The sequence below is a fragment of the Typha angustifolia genome, chromosome 15 (assembly GCF_048772165.1).
Source record: "Typha angustifolia cultivar Huaian chromosome 15, ASM4877216v1, whole genome shotgun sequence".
In the NCBI taxonomy this organism is placed as follows: domain Eukaryota; kingdom Viridiplantae; phylum Streptophyta; class Magnoliopsida; order Poales; family Typhaceae; genus Typha; species Typha angustifolia.
In genome coordinates this window covers 16,784,540-16,805,566 of record NC_133253.1, presented here as the reverse complement: position 1 = coordinate 16,805,566, position 21,027 = coordinate 16,784,540, and the positions used below count along the sequence as shown (strand labels likewise).

The 21,027-nt window shown below is 36.3% G+C and overlaps 4 protein-coding genes and 1 long non-coding RNA gene across 6 annotated transcripts; 2 read left to right on the top strand and 3 right to left on the bottom strand.

The window, feature by feature from the left end:
* The first annotated feature begins 107 nt into the window (after positions 1 to 107).
* Positions 108 to 3,483, top strand: LOC140776950 (enhancer of rudimentary homolog). Its single transcript, XM_073120814.1, has 4 exons — positions 108 to 266; positions 1,532 to 1,625; positions 2,927 to 3,047; positions 3,132 to 3,483. Exons 1-4 carry the CDS (start codon positions 264 to 266, stop codon positions 3,223 to 3,225), a joined length of 312 nt encoding a protein of 103 aa, XP_072976915.1. The 5' UTR covers positions 108 to 263; the 3' UTR covers positions 3,226 to 3,483.
* Positions 3,484 to 4,191: 708 nt separating this feature from the next.
* LOC140779914 (probable ribosome biogenesis protein RLP24) lies at positions 4,192 to 8,872 on the bottom strand. 2 transcript variants are annotated; one of them, XM_073125250.1, is made up of 6 exons: positions 8,714 to 8,872; positions 7,160 to 7,293; positions 6,380 to 6,489; positions 4,927 to 5,040; positions 4,702 to 4,838; positions 4,192 to 4,590 (listed from the first exon to the last, which is right to left on the bottom strand). In XM_073125250.1, exons 3-6 carry the CDS (start codon positions 6,458 to 6,460, stop codon positions 4,419 to 4,421), a joined length of 504 nt encoding a protein of 167 aa, XP_072981351.1. In that variant the 5' UTR covers positions 6,461 to 6,489; positions 7,160 to 7,293; positions 8,714 to 8,872; the 3' UTR covers positions 4,192 to 4,418. The 2 variants fall into 2 exon arrangements, with proteins under 2 accessions (XP_072981351.1, XP_072981350.1); XM_073125249.1 differs by lacking the exon at positions 7,160 to 7,293.
* A 979-nt stretch (positions 8,873 to 9,851) lies between these two features.
* Positions 9,852 to 15,421, bottom strand: LOC140779732 (uncharacterized). The gene is made up of 6 exons (XM_073124971.1): positions 15,050 to 15,421; positions 14,459 to 14,710; positions 13,863 to 14,036; positions 13,674 to 13,780; positions 12,830 to 13,170; positions 9,852 to 10,576 (listed from the first exon to the last, which is right to left on the bottom strand). Exons 1-6 carry the CDS (start codon positions 15,170 to 15,172, stop codon positions 9,996 to 9,998), a joined length of 1,578 nt encoding a protein of 525 aa, XP_072981072.1. The 5' UTR covers positions 15,173 to 15,421; the 3' UTR covers positions 9,852 to 9,995.
* Positions 15,422 to 16,003: 582 nt separating this feature from the next.
* On the bottom strand, positions 16,004 to 17,192 carry LOC140778678 (uncharacterized). The gene is made up of 2 exons (XR_012107222.1): positions 16,687 to 17,192; positions 16,004 to 16,582 (listed from the first exon to the last, which is right to left on the bottom strand). It is a non-coding gene; the product is annotated as an uncharacterized lncRNA (long non-coding RNA).
* LOC140778677 (aspartyl protease family protein At5g10770-like) lies at positions 16,457 to 20,665 on the top strand. Its single transcript, XM_073123502.1, has 2 exons — positions 16,457 to 16,634; positions 17,186 to 20,665. The coding sequence occupies exons 1-2, from the start codon at positions 16,457 to 16,459 to the stop codon at positions 18,454 to 18,456; spliced, it is 1,449 nt and encodes a 482-aa protein (XP_072979603.1). The 3' UTR covers positions 18,457 to 20,665.
* The last annotated feature ends 362 nt before the right edge of the window (positions 20,666 to 21,027 follow it).

Genomic DNA, 21,027 nt, shown 5'->3' with positions numbered 1-21,027 from the left:
TAAGCATAACCAATGGATGTCAATTTGAAATTTATCTTACTTAAATTATTGAGTTTAATCCTTCCGACGGGTAAGTGGATTCGGGTTCTTATCGGATACGGGGTTAGGATTCGATTTCCCCTCCGCTACCTTTTACCTCTCTCCCTCTCTCCCCGCAGTCGTCTCCGGCCGCGACTATCACTCGCTTCGCAATCTCAAGGGCTTGCTCTCGGCCGAATCCACTTCCGATCCTCCTTCGCGCTATAGATTTTGGATCCAAAACCATGGTGAGCTCTCTCTTTCTCTCCCCCTGGTCGCTAAATTATTGACTGTCTTTGCTTAAAGGACTAGGGTTTCTCCTCGCCCCCTTCTGGTTTACTTTACAGTGTTTTTGATCGCTTCCTTTTGCCGTATCTCTTTCTGCAATTTAACAGATTCCTCTGTTGATTCTTTTGTTCTGTTACTGTTTCGTTGTCGTTTGTTTTTCTTCGTCTGATTGATTGTATTGTTCATAAAGAGAAAGGAACATGAAAGGGAGAAGATGATCAAGTAGCGAGCACTTTACAATGTTTTCGATTCCTGAAAATGATGAAGTGCTGTTTATTAAATCTCCTCTCATTGAATCTGCTGGAAGTAATAAGATCTGCATTACTCATTCACTATTTTCACTCTCTTTCCCCGTTGTGAAGCCTGATTCTTGTGATATACATGTTGATATAGAAGGATGGATGTGTAAATCATATATTGTCTGTTTCTGTTGGAAGAATTAATATTGGTAAGGTTTTCATAGTTGATTTACCTCTTTCTGTTCTTCTCTAAAGAGCACGGGAACAAAGAGTAGTACATATATAAAGGAAGGGCTGTATAGTAAGGTAATGGCTTTAGCTAGGCTTGATGGTGATTGACATAGGTTCTCTTGAGAATTAGAGTTCAATTCAGTTTGGAGATTTTGACCGTGCATTCATGTTAAAAGTTTTTACACATCTAGGACTATATCTGTGAGAATTCAGATTGGAATTGTGACTAATTAAAGCTGCGGTAGAATTTACTGTTGTGTTTTACTGTATTGATCTTTTCAACTAGGACACTTCAACTTTTTTATCGTAACCAGAAGAACTCAGCGAGAAGTTCTTGGTTAAAGTTTCCAGTAATTTCTTTAGCTGACATTAAATAGTTGGGGATAAATGCTTTACTTTTGTTGTTGTTGTTGTCGTTGGCTGCTCTTTAATTTGTTTGCAGGATATTCTTTGGTGGTATTGCACAGTCTTTTACAAGCATGGAAAATTAAAATTTGAATATTAGCATCTATAACTATCAGCTTAATTAATTTGCAGGATATTCTTTGGTGTTACACAATCTTTACGAAATTAAAATCTGAATACAGGTATCAGAATTTTAGATGTGCCCCATTCTGTGATGGGAGCATCATATCTCTGAATGCCTATATTCCTAACTTAGGATGAAAAAGGCCTGTGCAACATCTAATTGTTGGAAATGTTTATCATGTTTGATTGGGCCAAATCCTTTATGCTGATCGACTGTCATTGTGCAGGCTAACAGGCACACCATTATTCTGATGCAAGCTTCTCAGAATAGGTCATCCAGAACATTCATGGATTATAATTCAATTAGTCAGTCTATGGATGGTATGTATTATCGGTCCTTGAATAAGCTTGTGCAATTCCAAGTTTGTTATTATTTTGATTTCTCCATCAGTTCATTGTAATATGTAAGTATTGCTAAGATGCCTTCATTAGAGGACTCTTAGCCTCATGCATATAATTACTGTACTAAAACTTAAATAAGTTATGTTGAATTTTAGTTTTGAAAACCAGTGTAAAACTTTTGTCAGGAAAACTATGGAAATGTTGAAATTTAGTCTTAATCCATCTTTATTGCTATTGGGAAGATCTTGGAATCTATCTTAAGTTATAATATTTCTACAGTCTATACTTTCTTGAATGAAAAGCCACACTAAAAACATATGCATTTTATACAATGAATATATATGTATGTATAATGTTTTCATGTGCACGTAAATATTTGCTGCTTTGCTTGCTGCAAGATCCGTCGTTAGAGTTTGTGATCATTGAAAAACTATGTTTACATGATTACAAAGTAGATACTAATTTTACAATATGTAGCATTTTGGAAACCATTTCTAGAGAAATGCTCGCTATGCTTGTTTGGTGCAAAAGCTTAAAGTGCATATTAAATATTGGGCTCTACTATTCATCTGGATTTCTAGCACTGGACAACATGAAAAGCTAGAAATTAAAATAGTCCTTGCATGGGCATATCTATGATAATGTCTTATGCATAGTTGCAGACTTACAGACTTAAGACCATGATGTTTCTCCAGAATTTTACCTCAAACACCAAGTCCTTCAAGTTCTAAGTGTGCCTTTGCCTTGGAATGCTCAATTCATCGCTGCAATATGCATTTGCTCTGGATAATATGGTTCATATTATCTTGACTGACAGGACAATATTGAGATTTGAGAAGACACCTTTTTCTCATCCTTCATTGGTTAATACACTTTAGCCTGATTAGACTGCTCTGAGAATCTGCTGCCCAATCTGGGGTAGGTTACTTAAACAGATTTCAGCTTCCGTCTTGTTGCTCCTGTGTAAATCTGACAGAATCCAATAATTTTTGGTTCTCTATGCTATTTAAACTTGTTGAATTTTAACAGTAGCCCATGTAGAAAAAGTGGATGGCTATGTCTTTCAGGTTTCCACTTTGCAGTGTTACGTGAAACAACATATATTGATCTCTTGTGCGCACCTAAGTTTGGTATCTCGGAAAACACTTTCCAAGTCGAGAGAATCCTTTTTTAAACTTCAAGTGAACTTGTCAGGCATTTTAGCTGTTGTTCAAAGATTTTCTTTCTGACATCTTTGATTATTGTTTTTGTATTCAGAAGGGTGCTCTTTTGAATGACAGGAATTTGTGGGCTTTATGAAAGGAAGCTCAAGGATATTAATCCAACAATCAGGAATATAACCTATGACATCACTGATCTATACAACTTCATTGATGGCCTAGTTGATCTAAGTGCACTAGTGTGAGTATCATTTATTATGACAGATATCTCATGATGCTGATATTGCAGTTTACAACTGAGAAATTCTTCCTGGCTCCGTTGCAGCTATGATCACTCAATTCAGGCTTTTCTGCCATATGACCGTCAATGGATCAAACAGCGTATGTTTCAACACCTGAAGAAACTGGCCCAACAGTAAATATCATGAGCAAGGACTCAATGTGGTAATGGGTGGTTCTAGTTGTGTACGGTATATATGGAGTTGTGTCTTGTATGGGGTTGTTAAGTTAAACAGCTCGGGCTTGAGTTGAATATGTTTGAACCTTACCGGGTGGTTGCTTATTGATATATGCAAGAACATATACACTGGGCATGTATTTGCAGCTTGTCATATTAAAAGAGAGGGTGAAGGCTTGAACAAGTTTGAGATGGTTGATTTAATAGTCAGATGGCGCAACTCTAACTCCTGATTATTGGAATTACATTTGAGCTAGAGATTTTATTCATGTTATCTCTTATTATAAATAGCTCGAGTAACATGTAAGTGCAATTTTCTCTTACAACTTATTTTAATGTAGTGTTTATGCCACAAGTATCTGGATTTTTAACTTGCTTCTAGTTAGTCACTAAATTTCGGAAACATGAATCACCTTTTCTATAGCAGCCTGGAGGTTTTTCTTTCATTAAGAGAAGGAACCCTGGATCATATTCCTCCAACATGACATCCTCTATTGCAGCATGTAGAGCGTTAAGCATGTAGACATAATAAATTGAGAAGTGTATCAACAATTATCAATTCTGTTAGCAGGGAACGTAGATGTAGGTGGATTCTGCCAGTTTTGTTTCACCCGACATGTCTAATTAATTCCATAGATATGTGCTTCCGATCAATCTGTACCAGGTTTACATGAATATTTGGAGTACATGCAGAGAACATTAACATTTTTCAGTTTAAAACATTATACGGATAGAAAATACAGCAGACGTCGATCTCAAGCATCTTAACAGAGTAAGCAGATTTCTCTCAAAAGAGAAGAAAAACAGAGAACAGATTCAGCCAGTGCAATGAGAAGCCACAGTAGCTAGAAGATCTCAATCATAACAGACCACAAAAATCATATACTTCAGCAACATTCAGTGGCATTGGCACATTTTAGCCAAAACCTTGATCAAACTGGGTAACTCATTTGTCATTAGAAACTATCACAAATCCAGCACTGACAAACATGCCTAGTGGCTGTCAAAATTTCTCTGGAAACTCAATTAAGTTTGTTTCTCTCTCACATCAAGGGATGTTATACAAGAACCACATGCATTATCAAATAGGTAAGAACTATGAAATAGGACTTAGTAACAAGATAGCAAATCGGCATCCAATGGCCTGTAACACGATTATTCTTCCATAAGCCTTTCCTCTGCCTGGGACTGAGAAACCTTGACTTTGATCTTTGGAAGAGTGAGTGACGGTTCCTGCTGGAGGGCCATTGGTGCTTTGACCATGTGAATGCTCTGCTCCAACTCCTTAGCAGCTGCCTGCTGCTCAATGGCCTTCTTACCTTTCATCCTGTAAATTCCCAAAATTCATTAGACATTGTCCATAAACGAAACCAAAATTTGATATCATCTCCAGGAGAAAAAAAAAAAAGTTGCCGTGCTTCTGAGGTACAAAGATCACCTTTGTGCATGATGCCTGGCCTCTCTAGCGACTCTAACTTTATCGATCTTCTTTATGGCCTTCAATGTGTTCTCAGTTATATTTCTGTTATATCTCTCTGGCCTGTTCCTCTTCCTCTCAAACTCAAATGTTGCATCCTTGTGACAAATAGCACTCACATAATTATATACTCTATAAATGTTTGTGGATGTACCAAGATGACAAAAGAGCTAATTAGCCACATACCTGTGTCATGTCCTTCCCACGCAGACGCCTATATGCCTTTGTCCATTTCACTTTACGAGGATTTCTCTTCATTTTGAAGTTCTTGTGGCATTTTGACCGACAAAACCGAAAAATCTACAAAAAGACAATTGATCACATATTCTGCTGCATGGACACAAACAAAAACTATTACTGTATAAAAGGAGAAGAAAACAACCAACTTATATCATTGCCTGAACAAGATGCCAGTCTTAACTGACTGAAGAAGCTTAGCCTTTCATACAATAGAAAATCCCCCTAAACTGTAATACCAGAAATTACTCGTGGCATGTTCGAATGTTATGTATTAGGATTAAGATCTCTATGGGAGAAGAGAGACCTAACTTAATGGTTTCAATCTTATCTTGGAGGAACTTTTTGATGCCTCTTGTTCTCATTAAGATTCAATCCTTTGACAATCTTAATATGGTAGTAATCAAATTGAAATGGTTCATCTTCAGCAAGTAGGAAATCTTGCAATTAAAATCATTAGACAATGGAAGGAAATAGTGGCTTGGCAGCAAAGGTTTAAGTCAAGAGAAAAACAGAAAATAAGTGGCATATGTCCAGGTATCACCAATACATAGAATCTGGCTGGTTCGGAGGACTAAAGATGACTGTAGAAAAGTAGGATTGAAGAGGGGCTTACAATGACAAAAAGGAGGTGGGAGAATGCAGTGCTTGAAGGATAGGAAAGGTGAGTACTCAAGGAAGAAGATCAGACCATATCTGAAGAGGAAAAGAGGAGATAGACAAGATGTCTTCTGCAAATAATTTATGGATATTTGTTGATCTAAGGGTTTTGCCTCTGACAAATGCCAGGAGTATACGAGGATCCTGATGAGCTCACAAAACACTTGGTGTTTTATGCATACAAAATAATACATTTATATTGCAACAACCAGATATCCATGAAGGACCATAATAAATCAACAAATAGAATTTTACTGGTATCTCATGTCCTACAATGCAATTTCATTAATACATTCCTTAAATGATGCAAAGCAGCAAAAGAGAAAATTCGAAAGAGCAATCACTCTTTCGCAATGAGAACAAAGAATAGTAATTCTAACTTACATGTGACACCAAACAAGGCCCAATGATAGATGAAGAATAAAAAGTATATGTGTTAGGCATATAAAGAAACAAGTAATACCAAACAAACATATAACTGGGCCACATAGCCACTTGATTAGAGACCAGAAATACATACATGAAAAGCCCTATATGCATTAGGCATGTAAAGAAGCAAGTTATACCAAACAAGCATATAACTAGGTTATATAGTCACTTAATTAGAGACAAGAAATACAAACATGAAAAGCCTATATGGTTCAAAAACAACAAAAATCTCCGATACATATTGCCCATAAGATTGTCGAAAATTTTCTACCACAAGTACTAGAAATATATTTCTATGATGAACGGGTCGAACCTTTGCATCATTTCTTACAAACTGAATCCCATGCCCTGGATAGATAGTTGAGGAACAAAACCAACACTTCTCTAACCTCATTGCCTCTCTGAGTCAGGAGCAATTATAACCTGAAATAAGAAGGCAGTGACCAAATTATCAAGCAACTGTACCCATATCACAAACATTGAGCAATTAAAGTTAGCAGTGTTCTTATCAGACAATTAATTTATAGTAAATCCGTGAATCAGCACAAATGAGATAACAAAAATAAGAGGAGCAACCTAGAATCCAAGAGAGATGATAGAAAAGAAAAATAGAATCTTTCGACTCCTATTCATTTAGAACAAATATTTTATCCTGCCCTCACTAATCTGTCACAAATTAGGTATCCGAAGTAGAAGCTTGTTCAGAATGAGGGTTGAAACAAATTGGATAGTGTTCGACCCACATCCACATCTATATTTTGGGTTTGGATTCGGATATGAATATTAGACGGATGGCAAACTATAAAACCATACCATGATTAAATGACACAAACACAGGCTGGATACGGTCAAAACTTAAATGGATACAAATATGAAACATATAAGGATCGAATCTTATCCTAATACAAATCTGAACCAGATATTTCAACAACATATATACCATAAAAGAAAAAAAAACTCACAAAATCAACGGCTCAATTCACTGCAGGAACAAATCAATAGTATTTACTAAAACAAGTAAATGGTGAACAAGAACAAGAAATCACTATTAAATAGTGAGCAAACACAATATATCATTACTTAGAGACAACACCTGCATCGTCAGTTTTTCTCTGGCTCTAAAACTTGATGACTACCAACTTCCTCCATTGGACCTTTCATGGAGCAATCATTAACAGGTACCAGAGCAAAGCTCTTCAGCTCACCAAATTCAGAATGAGTCAGGTCCTGTTGTACCAGTTTACAATTCATATTGACTGCTGGATAGCTCAAGAATAGTCAGATCTTGCTGTACTAACATAAAACTTATCACTCTTTTCCAGAAACAAGTATTTACACATGCCTTTACTGTCCTCTTTAATATTCTTCTACAAAAATTCCTATAGGATGTTGAGACAAGCCCAGTAATTGCCTCTAGAGGTTTGATTCTAATATAAAAAAATTGCATCACTGATAGTGAAGTTTCAGAACTTGATTATGGAAACTGGTAACCAAACTAGAAGGACAAAAAATGTAATTCTTTGCAGCTCAGTCAATATGAGAGTAATTCTTTGAGCTCTTAAAGTTCAGTCAATGTGAAATCTCAAAAAGATAAGCAATGCCATGCACTAATATACTTACATTCTTGACCTCCTAGTTACTAGTGTGCAGTCCTCAATAGATGAACTATGTTTATCCAGATTTATTTTAGCATAATACTGGTTAGCCATAATCCCTAAATCTTAATCGACAATCTTGTCATGTTGCCCTATCTCATATTCTATTGCTATGATCTATTAATATCCCGTTACAATGTAAATTTAATAATAATGCCAGTATTAGATCCATATATGCAATCCACCTAACATGACATGTCGTTAAGCAATCCAGTTTACAAGAATGTCCTTAAAAAGTAATATATACATCACAAACTAAAGAAATTTCCCCCTTGAATCATATTGATTTCACTGCACAATGGTTATCCATTCATACTAGAAAAGATAAAAGAGTACCCTCAAAAAGAACCAATGTAGAGTTTTAGTGATTCATATACAACTCAGATGGAAAAGATTCTTCATTGTGCAGACAGGAACAACCATCACCCTATGCCGAGATGCTCAAAAGCAATTTTTTGTTCCTACATATTCCAATTGGAAACTCATGTGCCCAAACAGGACAATGATACCGGTGAATTTAGCGTTCTGTTACGTCTCATACTAGGAAGACATCCATTTTTTACTTCCAGAGGTTTCTCCCATCTAGAATTCTTGACAAAAGATGAACATATAACTTGAGGAAAAGCAAAAGACAGGCAAGGTAAAAGGAAGATTCGCTATTCCGTATCTATTCGTAAACAAGGAAATAATTAAAGCCTCCTCTTTCTCCACCCAAAAGAGAAAACCCACTTAAGAAATCATCAAATATACCACCAAGAATTTCAAGTAAAATAGACACAGAAAAATTGTACATAATGTGAGACAAGAGAGATAGAGCAGGTTTAAAAAAATAAAGATGGAACTATATCATATTGTAGCATCTAGCAAGTGTTAAATAACGCTAATACTTTGGAACATGACCCAAATCACCGAAGGACCAAAAGGAACGCTAATATCTTGAGTAAATTGGAAAATAAGATATGGGGAAATTGGGGAAAAGAGAAGAAGAATACCTGTTTTGGAGGCGGAGAGTCGTCGGAGATAGATGGAGGCGACGTCCGGCGGGTGAAGAATGAAGAAGGAGAGATAGAGAGTCGTCGGAGAGAGTGAGGGAGAGAGAACAGACGGGTAGGTTTTTATGGGCGGAGGCGGCTTATGAGGACGGAGCGAGGGAGAGGGATGGTGATGGGTTAGGGTAGGGTTAGCGAAGTTAAATTGTTAATGGGTCGGGTCAGGTCGGGTCGGATAGATGGGTTTCGGGGTTTGGGTTGCTAGTTATGTATCGTATGCTGGTAAATGGATATATGCTATCTATTTTCGGATTCAACAAAATTAGCTATACCCTTATCAGTATCTATATCTATATTGTTAATGGGTAGCGGATCTGTTTTCATTTTTCACCCCTACTTAGTCTAGATTGTTAATGGGTCGCATTGGATCGGATAGATGGGTTTGTGTTATTATTAATACTTACTAACTATTTATTTTCAGGTAAATAAATATTTGCTATTCGTATCTCACAAATTTACCTATAATAGTATCTAAATCCAATTATTTTTTTTCAAAATCATTACTTGCTTACTTTTTTGCATCAGTATATTTCCGAATCAGGTACAAATAGGATTCAGATCGAAGTTAATTTAACCTGTTTTTATCTTTATTTATAATAATTAAAAAATATTCGTGAGAGAGAGGGAGAGCACCTGGTACTCGATGAAGATGATTCATGATGGGGGCGAAAGAACCTGTAACATTTTGCCAACTCAGCAAATCACTGTCTCAATTAATCACTATACTAATATGCTAGAAAACTGTCACAAAAAATAATTAAAAAATCGCTCTCCCAAACAAATGATTTATATATAATATTTTAATATACTGACAAAGCATTCTTTCACAGTCCATTTATCTTTATAAATCTGTCAAGAAAAGAAATTTAATTGTTTTTCTTAACATATTGGTTTAGTGATTAATTGAGTCAAAATTATTGTCTGGTAGAACAATTTACTAAGCTAATGAAAATTATATTAGTTTTGAAAATAATTTGAACAATCTTATACTGCAAAACTTATTTATTTTCCATGTAGCAGTACCTTTGGTCAAAAGCTCAACTAATAAACATCTAATATATCATCAGTTTGTATGGCGTGAAATTTGTGTAAGATGAAGATGATGAGAACCAACTAACTGCTTCCACATTCATATGTATCCATACGTACAAAAAAGAGAAATCTGATTATTGCTCTGACATAATCTTTACATTAACTTCCTTTTTTCTTTCAATAGGGTGGGAAATCATCTAGCCTCATTTTCAGAATCCTCAGATATATTGAACAAGAACTGAGGGAACGAGGCAATACGAGGAAGGTGCATCAATAGATCTCCAAAAGATTCTGTTCTAGATACTGGAGGTGGCTGCGCATCATGGCCAGAATTTTTATCTAGTTGCAAGTCAGGATCATCATCTGAGCTCTCCAAGTCAGCATCTCCGGCCATATCGTCACTGTTCTTTGTTTGTGGGTCTTGGGTCACAGGAGTGTCCTTGTGAATCAGACAGCAGAGGGAATTGACCCTTGCCATGAGGGATTTTTCATCAGAGGCAGACGAGGCTTGGTTATCACTGAGAAGGTACTGGGCAACATCTTCTAATATTTCTTTTGTCGGCAAAGCTTTTAATCTAGGCAAAGATGGACTGCCTGATGCCATCTGCTCAGAAATGCAACTTCCTATGTGGTTTACCAAATCATCCACAGACATGGATCCACGAAGCCCAGGGACTTTCAGCTGATCCCACCAGTTATTGCAGTTCTTAATATCTTCTGTTCCACAGGTACCATTGTTGTCGATGGCTCGAGTATCAGATATTGAAACCACACCTGGTGCAGAAAAAATAATATTAGAGTGGGATTACTGGCAAGAATATTAACATCAAGCAATCAAAAGAGAATAGTAGGCTAAACTAGTTTTTCTCCCCATTTAGAATGAATTTCACATTTTACCATTGACAAGACCAAAGTACAGAATCTGTCATTTTGTAATTATAAAACATTAAAACTATTATTTCATACTTAAAATAATAGTCATTGTCTACCTATAAATATGCATTACATATTTACAAGCAAGCATTGTGTGCGTATAGATATGCATTTGCATACCTACTAAGCTAGACTGCTTATGTAAAAGTAAGTATTATGATTATATAGACGTGCATTACTGTTTTTTATTTTCGCATTGTGTAGATAAAAGTATGTATTGTAAAACAAAGCTCATAAAATGAACACATTTTTAGAGGTGAAGATTAATTTTAATAATATTATTTCGGTGTACTACATCTATCAACTCCAAAGAATATTTTGATCAATTACCTGAAATATCCTCAATCTACACTCCTTAAACTAGAATAAGGAATACTTTAATTTGAATTTTATGCCAAATCACAAGTAATTCCCACTACCAAGGGTAGTTGCATGAAGTCACAAAAGAAAGAAAATAATGACATCTTATTTTTACTTTTAGTTTAAATTTGTCTCACTAAACATAATTATTACACTATTATTCTAGTTTACAATCAAACACCCTATTTTTCTAAATCAGATTAGAGATATTATTTTTAAGAGTAAAATAATAAGAATAACTAAACTAGATTTCCTCACAACCGGCAACCAAACTCCACCTAAGAGAACAAAACAAAAAAATATATTAAAAAAGATCCAAAATTGCACACCAAATCGAACCTTCAAGATAAGCCGTGCCCATACTCACGGTTGATTATGGAAAGAGAAGGACATTGGATATATAATAAACCGAACAATAATAAGGGAGCAAACAAAAAAATTTAGAAGGTAGGTTGTGAATCAATTACTATCTTTTATGTATGCCAGCAGGTGAAAGCTAAGAAACTTAAAACTGATATAAGTTCAGTAATGCATTAATGGCCAACTACAGACTGATATTATTTTTTTTATAAAAAAAAAACTTTAACATGACAAATTTCATACAAAAAATTATCAGAATTTGCAAAATGGAAGGCCATACCTAGCTGCTAAATATGCTGGTATTACATAAGCAAATACCATCCTTCCTTATAATCTTAAGATGCCATTGGCTGGGTTATTCTGGTCCCAGGATAAGGATTGGATAGCTGATCCTTATTGAGAATACGTATCGACGGCAAAAAGGTGTTCTTTCATTGTAGTGTCCCTTATCCCTGGTAATGATTAATGAGTGGTGAAGTTTGATTGGGCACTTAGACAACAAGATAACTTAAAAACTAGTTCCCAAGTACCAATTGCCCCTGTAGTGTATGTGGCATACTCCAAGTCTAAAGAACTGTCATTATCTTACTCAAATATATTTTGTTCCATTTGAGGACCAATTTCTGTTGCATATTTGGTTATTCATAAAATAAGGTACATATTACAATTTACAATATTACTTCAACTCTCTGTGTCTACTCGTGTCTTATTTCTTAACTGCAATATTATCTATCTTATTTTCTAATTCTTGATTTGATCAAATATTGTTTTCTGACAGTTTAGAACTTAGACGGCATCACTTATATGGAAGTAAGCCAGTAAGATTTATTACGTTGTACTCCACAGAATTACAGAAACAACCTCTAGACATGGTGATAATTTTGTTTACTTATTGCCTCTTCATACATTGGGATCACTGGGACCCTCTCTGGATCTATACATTATTTTGCTTTAAATTGTCAAGTTAACAGCATGGTTCTTTTAACTTTTTATTATTAATTCCCATTGGCAATTTATGCTTCCTGCGAAGGCTCATGCCTGTGCATAAGAGTTGTACTTATCATCTACAGTATCCTCCATACTTTTAGTTTTATCGCTCAAATGGTATTGCATGTGGGTAATATATTCTACCCTAGAGAATAAGAGGACGAAAAACTAGAGGTAAGCAATTCCAGCACCTCAATGGATTAATGCCCCGGAGATATAAAGCTAGAACAAAGAAGTGAACTTCTGAAAATTCTCAACCTGGACAGGTAGGAATTGACCCTCTTATCCAGACTTTGTTACTAGGAAACTGGATCTAAAGGATAGTAATGCCAAAAAATGGTGTGTGATGAAACATTTGTGAATCAAGCAGACCTAACAGTCATTTACCTGATCTTGGTGAACAAGTTGCTTCAGAGACAAATTTCGGCGTCCTTCCAACAGAACCCTTCACTTTACTCTTGGTGGATATTGATGAAGCAGCAGATGATGAAGTAAGATCACTGAATCCTGAGAAGGAGGGTACATAATCATCTTTCTGGTCACTAAAATCATGGCCTTGTGTTGGTTCAGGTTGATCCTCCTCAGAAACAGAGCCACGAGGTTCAAAATATGGGGACTTTAATACTACATCCGCTTGTTGGCTCAAAAAGTTTAAATGTGGATCACACTGAACAAGCTTTTCAAAATTCTTGCGTAGCAAGATACGCGGACCCTGTAGAAAATGCCTCCTGCGAGAAAAGTTTGGGAAAATTTAGAAATGTAGGTGAAAAGAGAAAAGAAGAGTAGACACACTATGGCACCAGCACAATCAGAATTTCTAGCATCTCATGAAGATGAGGAGATAGCAGATTTTAGGATAAGGATATTATTAAAAAAAATTATTGGATCATAAATGGTGTTGAATAGATAGTAAATAAAAAATAAGCTATTGGTTGGCTCCTACAAACATTGGGAAAAAGGAAAAGAAGAGAGAAAATCGATGGAAAAATAACATGCATATCCAGTGATGAACTGTCTTCTCATTCATAGATACTCTGAATCTCTACCACCATTTACCAGCATGCACCAAGTTGTTAAAGAAAACAACAGAACAGAGTAGGAGACTATCATCATCCATCTCAATATATTCATTAAAGGTACCAAATATTATTCATTGTGCTTTCAACTCCACGTGCAAATAGAATTTGACAATTTGTTAGCTTCTAGTGGTATCTAGAACATTTGGTCTTACCTGTGTATGCTTGCTTGGCCACCAGTAAAATCTGTACTTGCCTGCCATATTGTGTGCTTCCTAGGCAGAGGATCAGTCTCTCTGAAGAAAAGAGGTGGCCTTGCCAACTAAGCAAAATAAACAGAGTGCTGGTTAAATAGCAAAACAAAGGAGGAACTCAAAATTACGTACTGCCGTTGATGATATTACCACTATATCCAAGGTTCCAGGCCCCTTCTCAGGAAAGGTTGCCTTGAGAGCTGTAATTTCTGACCACTGGATTTCAATTTTCCTCTTCAGACCACCAGCAAGAATTTCCCAAACAAGCTTTTGCTTTGCAAAATAGAATTTTGCAACTAAATCAACTTCATATCTTGATACACACTGTTCACCAAAGGAATTCAGTTAATCTTTCCTTTATAAACAACTTGAGAGAGACACTATAGGTTAAAAGTTTTCCTGCCAGACCCCCAATATTCTACAGCATGAGATTGGCCTTCCATTATACCATTAGTCAATGACAAAGCACAAGATTCTAGATAATCCAGTCAATTCAACATGTATAAATGGTCACACTGTTATAACTAACAGTGTTATATCTATGATTAAACTACCACATGAATGGTAATAACAACCTTGACATAGTACATTTGATTACAATGGATAAACTAGTGCATTTATCTGCTAAATAAAGAGCACATTGACATTTAAGAGAGCCACATACCCTTAACTAAAGAGGAAACAAAGGCGATCCTTCACACAAATCATCAAGGTCTCATATTTCAGTCAAAACAGGGATTCCTTACCTCCCAATTCCCAATCCTCAATATATCTGCAGCAAAATTTGAAGCTTTCAACCTGTCAGTAGAGCCAGAAACAGCAGTAGATATAATTTCTTTCTTCTTTCCAGACTCAGAAATTCCGGTGCTCGTTATGCATGATGCATTTGAAGAACTTGTTTCAGAAAGACTCTTCTGAATCAAATCCAGCAGTGACGGGCTTTTTCGGAGCCGTAGACCCAATGGGCTAGGTTCATCGAGTATATTATTATACGTTTCCTGTAAATAACCAAACTCTAAACTTTGAGTTCCATTTCTAGTGCACAGTAACACAAATCCAATCACTAGTAGTACAAATTAAAATCTAAATAATAATCAAGTGCAAACTCTACGACAATTTCACCTAAAATAATTATTATTCCGCTCAAGATCGAGAAACTTTTCACCCTTAGAGGACTACTAGTTATTCTGAACCCAAATCTAATATCGGATTAAGAAGAAAAACCTTTTTAACAGTACAGGAGCGGCATGATCCAAGATCAAGAACTAGAAAGATCTCAACATTCATCAGGATGAGAAAATCCCAAGATTGGAGAGAGAAAGATTAGAAGGATTTACTTGCTGAGGAGGAGTTGGCTTCGATCTCTTATTGGAAGGGCCATGCTCCTCATCCAATGGATCCTCTACCTCCACTTTCACCTCCACCGTCTCTGGCGCGGCCGGATTCAGCATTTTTACCATCAGATCACCAGCAGGAAAGCCCTAGCGGACGACACACACCTATCCACCTGCTTCCTTCCCGCCTTCTGAAGAAGAATCGAACAAAACCCCAACCCTAACCCCAAATATATCGAACTTGTAAAGCTGCAGATCGAAACTGGAGGTAAAGGAAGAAGAATCGAGCTGTACAAGGAGGCGATCAGAGGGAATCCGCGACGTGGAGACTGGAGATCAAGCTTTCGGTTTTGGAGAAGGGAATAAAATAACAAGAATTTGGTGCATCGAGTAGCTAACTTACGTGGAATTTTTTATTTGAAAATTGAGGAAGAAGACGCCGTTTACGGAGATTATGGATAATACTATGATTCCTACGTGTCATCTTCCGATGCCATTTCTTAATAAAAATTCGTAGTAAAAAAATATATATTATTAAATATTAATCCCAACATTGATAAAGGAATCAAACTTATAACATTACCTTACGAAGATAAAAACTCAATCACTAGAGTATATTAGTGAGCCTTATCCTTAATATATATCCAAGAAAAAGGAAAGAATAGGAATCTTCTTATACATTGTAAGTTAAAATAAGATCATCTTAAACCGGCATAAACAAGGAGTTAAAGCTGGTGGCCCAAGCCCAACCCAAACATGCAAATAACCAAGCATAAGTTCGCTTTGTTATAGCTTTAATACTTCTCTAATAAACAATGTAATAATGCAGTTAATAACCATAGTGTATTTGCTCTTAGGAAGTGTCTCTGTCATTCCAAGAACCCCTCCTTGGCTGGAGTAGTCTTATCATTCTAGTACTAACAAACTATGTTTAAACAAACAACAATGCAGCAGTAGTACTAGAGAACAAGGACCACAATGGGATTAAATTATTACAAGTAATGCAGCTCTGGACACGAGGATAGGTTATCTGGCTTACAAAAACTTTGCTCAAACTTCTCTCCTGATTGCTCCTAGTTAGTTTTGTGTTAACATCTCACATGAAATTTATACAAGTGGAAGAATGTGGCCAACCAGGAACAGTGGAAGAATAGCTGATGAGTCTGAGCTGACCAATGCCTGTGGGAGGACATGCATGTGAAACTCCAATAATTTCTCAGAGCCAGCTTCTTCTCCTTTGTTCCTTTGCCAAAGTCCACCAAACAAAGAATCTATCCTATCAATCGTAACCCTAGCCTCCTCCTCCTCCTCCTCCTTCTCCTCTCTCTTTCTGCTACCAGGCCAATACACCCTTCTCTCACTCATATCCAACGAAGCCTCTGTTGCACTCCATCCTTTGTAATCTCTGCAATGGTAGAGGTAACAAGCCATCTCCCTTCAATAGTACTTCTACTTTGGTTTGTTGTTGTTCCTCTGTTTAGTGCTGGAGATGCCATCCATTGCCTTGAAGAGGAAAGGGTTGTCTCCTTGCAGAGGCTGCAGGGGAAAGAGAACAAGCCTGTTCAGAAATGTCTCCCACAGAGGTCAAGTAAGTCTACCAAAAAAAAGTACTGGGTATTTAAGTTCATTGGGTTTCATACTAGTCCTCAATGTTTATGTTCTTCCTCGTGATGGGCCATTCCCCATGTTCCAGAATAGAAAGATCCAAACATTTAGTGCATCTAAGCGTCTTCTTCCTCCTGCTTCTTAAAGGAAAACTGGGAGATTGTTACAAGTTAAACAGTGAAAATTAACTGCATCTTCTTAAATCCATTTGTTTAGAATATGTTTTCTTCCCAGGCTAGTTTATGCGCTACAAAGCAACAAAATCCATACCTGATATTTCTTTGTGCAAGTGATGCAAGAATTATTACTACAAAGTACAGATCAGCAACTATGTGATGTAATTTCATGACATAATGTCTATTTGGAACTACAATTCTGATTCACCTAAATGGAGCAGTCTGTATATTTGACTGCTATAATTTGAACACATCATAACTTACTTTTCTCAGTCCCTACTATACAAGTAATGCCAGAATACTAAAATTATCTGGTTCGTTGTTTCTCTGTTCTGATTGTTGTGATCTTTATCTATAGGAAGAGAAAAGAGTACAGCAATACTAGAACTGAGGCACCATAGTTACTGTTTGGGGCCAAAGAGGAACCAAGAATACAGAACTTGGAACCTTTTAGTTTCTGACAATGCACGGGTCTCGTCCTTCCAATCCCAGATTGAGAATTCTAGATCTGGCAGGACACAGGAATGGTCATCCCAAGCGCAAATACCTCTGATATCAGGTGTAGAGCTCCAAACTATGAACTACGTTGTGACCGTTGAACTCGGCAATGAGAAAATGACAATGATTGTCGACACAGGAAGTGACCTCACCTGGGTTCAATGCAAACCATGCACGGCATGCTATAGCCAACAAGACCCCATCTTTGATCCATCCATCTCATCATCTTACAAGACGATAGCATGCAACTCATCAGTTTGTGACTCCTTACAATTATCAACTGGCGGTTCAGACTTTTGTGATATCGATCAGCCAAGTTGCAACTATGACCTCAGCTACGGTGATGGATCCTACTCCCGTGGAGTTCTAGCTCAGGACAGTATGAATCTAGCTGGCAACATAATAGAAAGTTTTCTATTTGGCTGCGGCAGAAACAACCAAGGCCTATTTGGAGGAACTTCTGGTTTAATGGGGCTAGGGAGGTCTCAAATCTCTTTGGTATCTCAAACTATAACTCAATTTGGAGGTGTCTTTTCCTATTGTTTGCCAATGAAGGAATATGATTCATCTGGCTCTCTAGTCCTTGGTGCTGATTCCTCTATCTATAGAAATCTAACTCCGGTCGTGTACACTAAAATGATTTCAGATCCACTGGAGGGTCCTTTTTATTTTCTCAAACTTACTGGCATGAGCATTGGTGGTGTAAAGGTTCAAGCTTCAGGATTTTCCACTGGTAAGGTTCTTATTGATTCAGGGACAGTAATTACTAGGCTAGTTCCTTCAGTCTACAATGCAGTAAAATCTGAGTTTTTGAAGCAATTCTCTGGTTATCCTATTGCACCTGGATTTTCTATCTTAGATACTTGTTTTAACTTGGCTGGCTACATGGAAGTGAAAATTCCTACAATTAAGTTGGAACTTGAAGGTAATGTGACGGTGGAGGTGGACGCTAGTGGAGTTCTTTACTTTGTTAAGAATGATGCTTCTCAGGTATGTTTGGCTCTAGCTAGCCTTTCCTACGAATATGAAGTTGGAATTCTCGGAAATTATCAGCAGAAAAATTTGAGGGTCATATATGATACAGCAGGATCTAGGATAGGGTTTGCAGTGGAGACTTGTGATTATATTTAAAATGCAAATTGAAAGAGAAATAGATTTAAAACAATCAATCCCTTCTGTGAATAGTGTATAAGTATTGCGATTCGAAGATTTAGGACTAGTGACTGGTAACAGAAATTTTGGTGTTTGAGTATGATGCCAGAGGCAATATGTGGCAGTGCATTAGCCTTGTTGATGTGAAGGAAACATTAAGATGAGATTATAAGTTTTATGTAATTTCTATTAGTAGATTCTCCATGTTTCTTTATTTTAATCCGCATGTGTGTTTCTTGATTTGGATCTGATCTGCAATTTGTATTGAATGAAGTAACGAACATTAGGTTTCCAATATTTGGTTGTTGTACCGAAACCCTATTTCTGTAGCACAGAGGAAATTGTTTCACAACAATAGCATCAGCAATGTACTATGCAAATTATAAAAATGAATTATTACTCTACAAAAGTTAAATCTATCTAGACAACTTGAAATATAAGTGGCAGAAGAAGAGAATAATTGAATATCTAAAAAAGAATTAAAGCATTCATGAACTTCACTACAAGAAACCGAACAATAACTTCAAACATCATAGGTCTGAAACACCCAAGGCATTCATAAATAAGGAAAGAAAATAGAGCTGCATATAACTAGACGGATTCATTGAGTCGCAGAAACATCAGGTACCTTCCTTTTGTTTAGAAATGACCACAGAAAGTATCTTAGTTCAACAAATATTCCTGGATAATATGATGTCAAGGTTGTCCAGAGAATGTCCTGCACATGAGCATGTAAGAGTTGCATATATGAACATTAATTGGACGTTATATTATTCAGTAAAGATATCAATGAGTACATTTAATAGATAATGGTACATTCTTGATAGAAAAAGAAAAATAATCATGCAACTGTAACATCCTACTCAATGCTATACATCCATTACAATATTTTGTTGAGTAATATGCACATAGAACTTGTAAGAAGTTATCAATTTTCTTAGATATGAACAAGTAAAACAGAAGTCCGAGACTACTTAGACTAGATAGTTGCACACGTTGCCAAATCAAGAGCATGCTTAACTGCTCAAATTTTGAACTGCTGTTCTCACTACAATCAAGTTCGTGAGTTTCAGCGTCCTGCAGTTTCCATAGCGATTATTTTGCTTAAACATTAAGTCATATGGTACAAATATGTTCAGACTATATTACGCGAATCGCTGATTTTCAAACCTTTCAATTATAAGTAATATATGATAGTTACAATTAAAGGAAATGAGTCAATAACAGAGTTTTAAGATGCTTCCCTCACATTTATAGATATTATACTTATATGTATGTTGGTTTCCAAATGATGAGATAGATCAGAGAATAGACTTACATATTGTCATTCCCACTTGCCATAAATCCAACTCGGATATAGATGTACATATTGGCATTGACTGATCATGAACAATGGTTTTCAGCATCGGTAACACCGGAGAATAAGTAACAAGCATTCCATAATTTCTTTTACACAATTGTAAATCTACCACCTGATAACAAGTAATTCAAAACTTTTCTTTCCACACTCATAACTCTTGTTTCTTGCAATGTTAACAGAGAAACTGATTCTAATTTTTGGAATCTCAAAATCTCCTCTTCTCAGAAAGAAGCTAATGCTACCGCTGATTGACTGGGTCAGGCAGGGAAAGCCCCACCTGTCAGTTGGTGAGTAGGAAATAGGAACACAACAAATGCAAAAAAATTACAATACGATAAGTTTCGTTACAGGGAACCCATTTTACTTTACAGTGTATATTATGCAGCCTTTCAGTTACTGATAAACTAAAAAAATGAAATGATCCAATCGAAAGAACAAATTTGACTAAGAAGTATGCATTGCCATTGAATGTCTAGAGGCTTCATACAATGCTGCACTCAAACCTATGAAGAATAACATTGAAATATCATTTCATGACATACAGGGAGATCTGTTACTCTTTTTCTAGAGATCATCTATTTACTCTTTTCTTTTCTTTTTCAAGTTGAAGACTAAACAAAGCTTCTCTAGGTGTAATTTCCATCAAAATATTAGAAGTACAAGCCATCTCTAACTTCTTACTATGAAAAGTAGAACCTAATAATAGAAGGAGAAATAAAAAGAATTCTACCAAATCATCAATGGCAAAGCCTTCTCTGGGCCAAAGGAGAGCAGAACCCATCGATGTAATAAGTGGAGGTCGATGTGATCAAGGAAGAACCGGCTGGGAAAAGGGGGTTAGAGGTCATAGGAGGGGAAAGAAGACTAGTAAATTATCATAAACGCCCTTATAGTTTCTGATAATTTCAAAACGCACCCTTATAAAGTTCTGAATATCTCTTCTCCTCTTCTTAAGGGTAGTAATCCGATCCCCTTATCTTTACCAAAAAGGGGATTTTGGATTGGATAACAGAACTTTGGATAGCAAATGGAATATTTATAGGACAAAATACATTTTAACCCTAAAATTTAGGCTAAATTTTAAAATCCCTCTTCGAAATTTTATTTGTATTACTTATTTCCTCGTCTCCAATTATCAGCTATAGTGTAAGTGAAAAATTAACACCTTTTCATTCATTCCAGCTTGTAGT

What these genes read in the sequence shown, in the direction of transcription:
- LOC140776950 (XM_073120814.1), top strand. An exon ending in AATTAGTCAGTCTATGGATG is followed by an intron (nt 1,626 to 2,926) that starts GTATGTATTATC and finishes TTTGAATGACAG; the next exon opens with GAATTTGTGGGCTTTATGAA. An exon ending in GTTGATCTAAGTGCACTAGT is followed by an intron (nt 3,048 to 3,131) that starts GTGAGTATCATT and finishes GCTCCGTTGCAG; the next exon opens with CTATGATCACTCAATTCAGG.
- LOC140779914 (XM_073125250.1), bottom strand. Translation starts at nt 6,460, where the DNA reads ATGAGGTTAGAGAAGTGTTGGTTTTGTTCCTCAACTATCTATCCAGGG. An exon ending in TTGTAAGAAATGATGCAAAG is followed by an intron (nt 5,041 to 6,379) that starts GTTCGACCCGTT and finishes GTCTTTTTGTAG; the next exon opens with ATTTTTCGGTTTTGTCGGTC. An exon ending in GCCAGGCATCATGCACAAAG is followed by an intron (nt 4,591 to 4,701) that starts GTGATCTTTGTA and finishes GGGAATTTACAG; the next exon opens with GATGAAAGGTAAGAAGGCCA.
- LOC140779732 (XM_073124971.1), bottom strand. Translation starts at nt 15,172, where the DNA reads ATGGTAAAAATGCTGAATCCGGCCGCGCCAGAGACGGTGGAGGTGAAA. An exon ending in GGCCAAGCAAGCATACACAG is followed by an intron (nt 13,171 to 13,673) that starts GTAAGACCAAAT and finishes CTTTTCTCGCAG; the next exon opens with GAGGCATTTTCTACAGGGTC. An exon ending in AACTTGTTCACCAAGATCAG is followed by an intron (nt 10,577 to 12,829) that starts GTAAATGACTGT and finishes TTTCTGCACCAG; the next exon opens with GTGTGGTTTCAATATCTGAT.
- LOC140778677 (XM_073123502.1), top strand. Translation starts at nt 16,457, where the DNA reads ATGGTAGAGGTAACAAGCCATCTCCCTTCAATAGTACTTCTACTTTGG. An exon ending in ATGTCTCCCACAGAGGTCAA is followed by an intron (nt 16,635 to 17,185) that starts GTAAGTCTACCA and finishes CTTTATCTATAG; the next exon opens with GAAGAGAAAAGAGTACAGCA.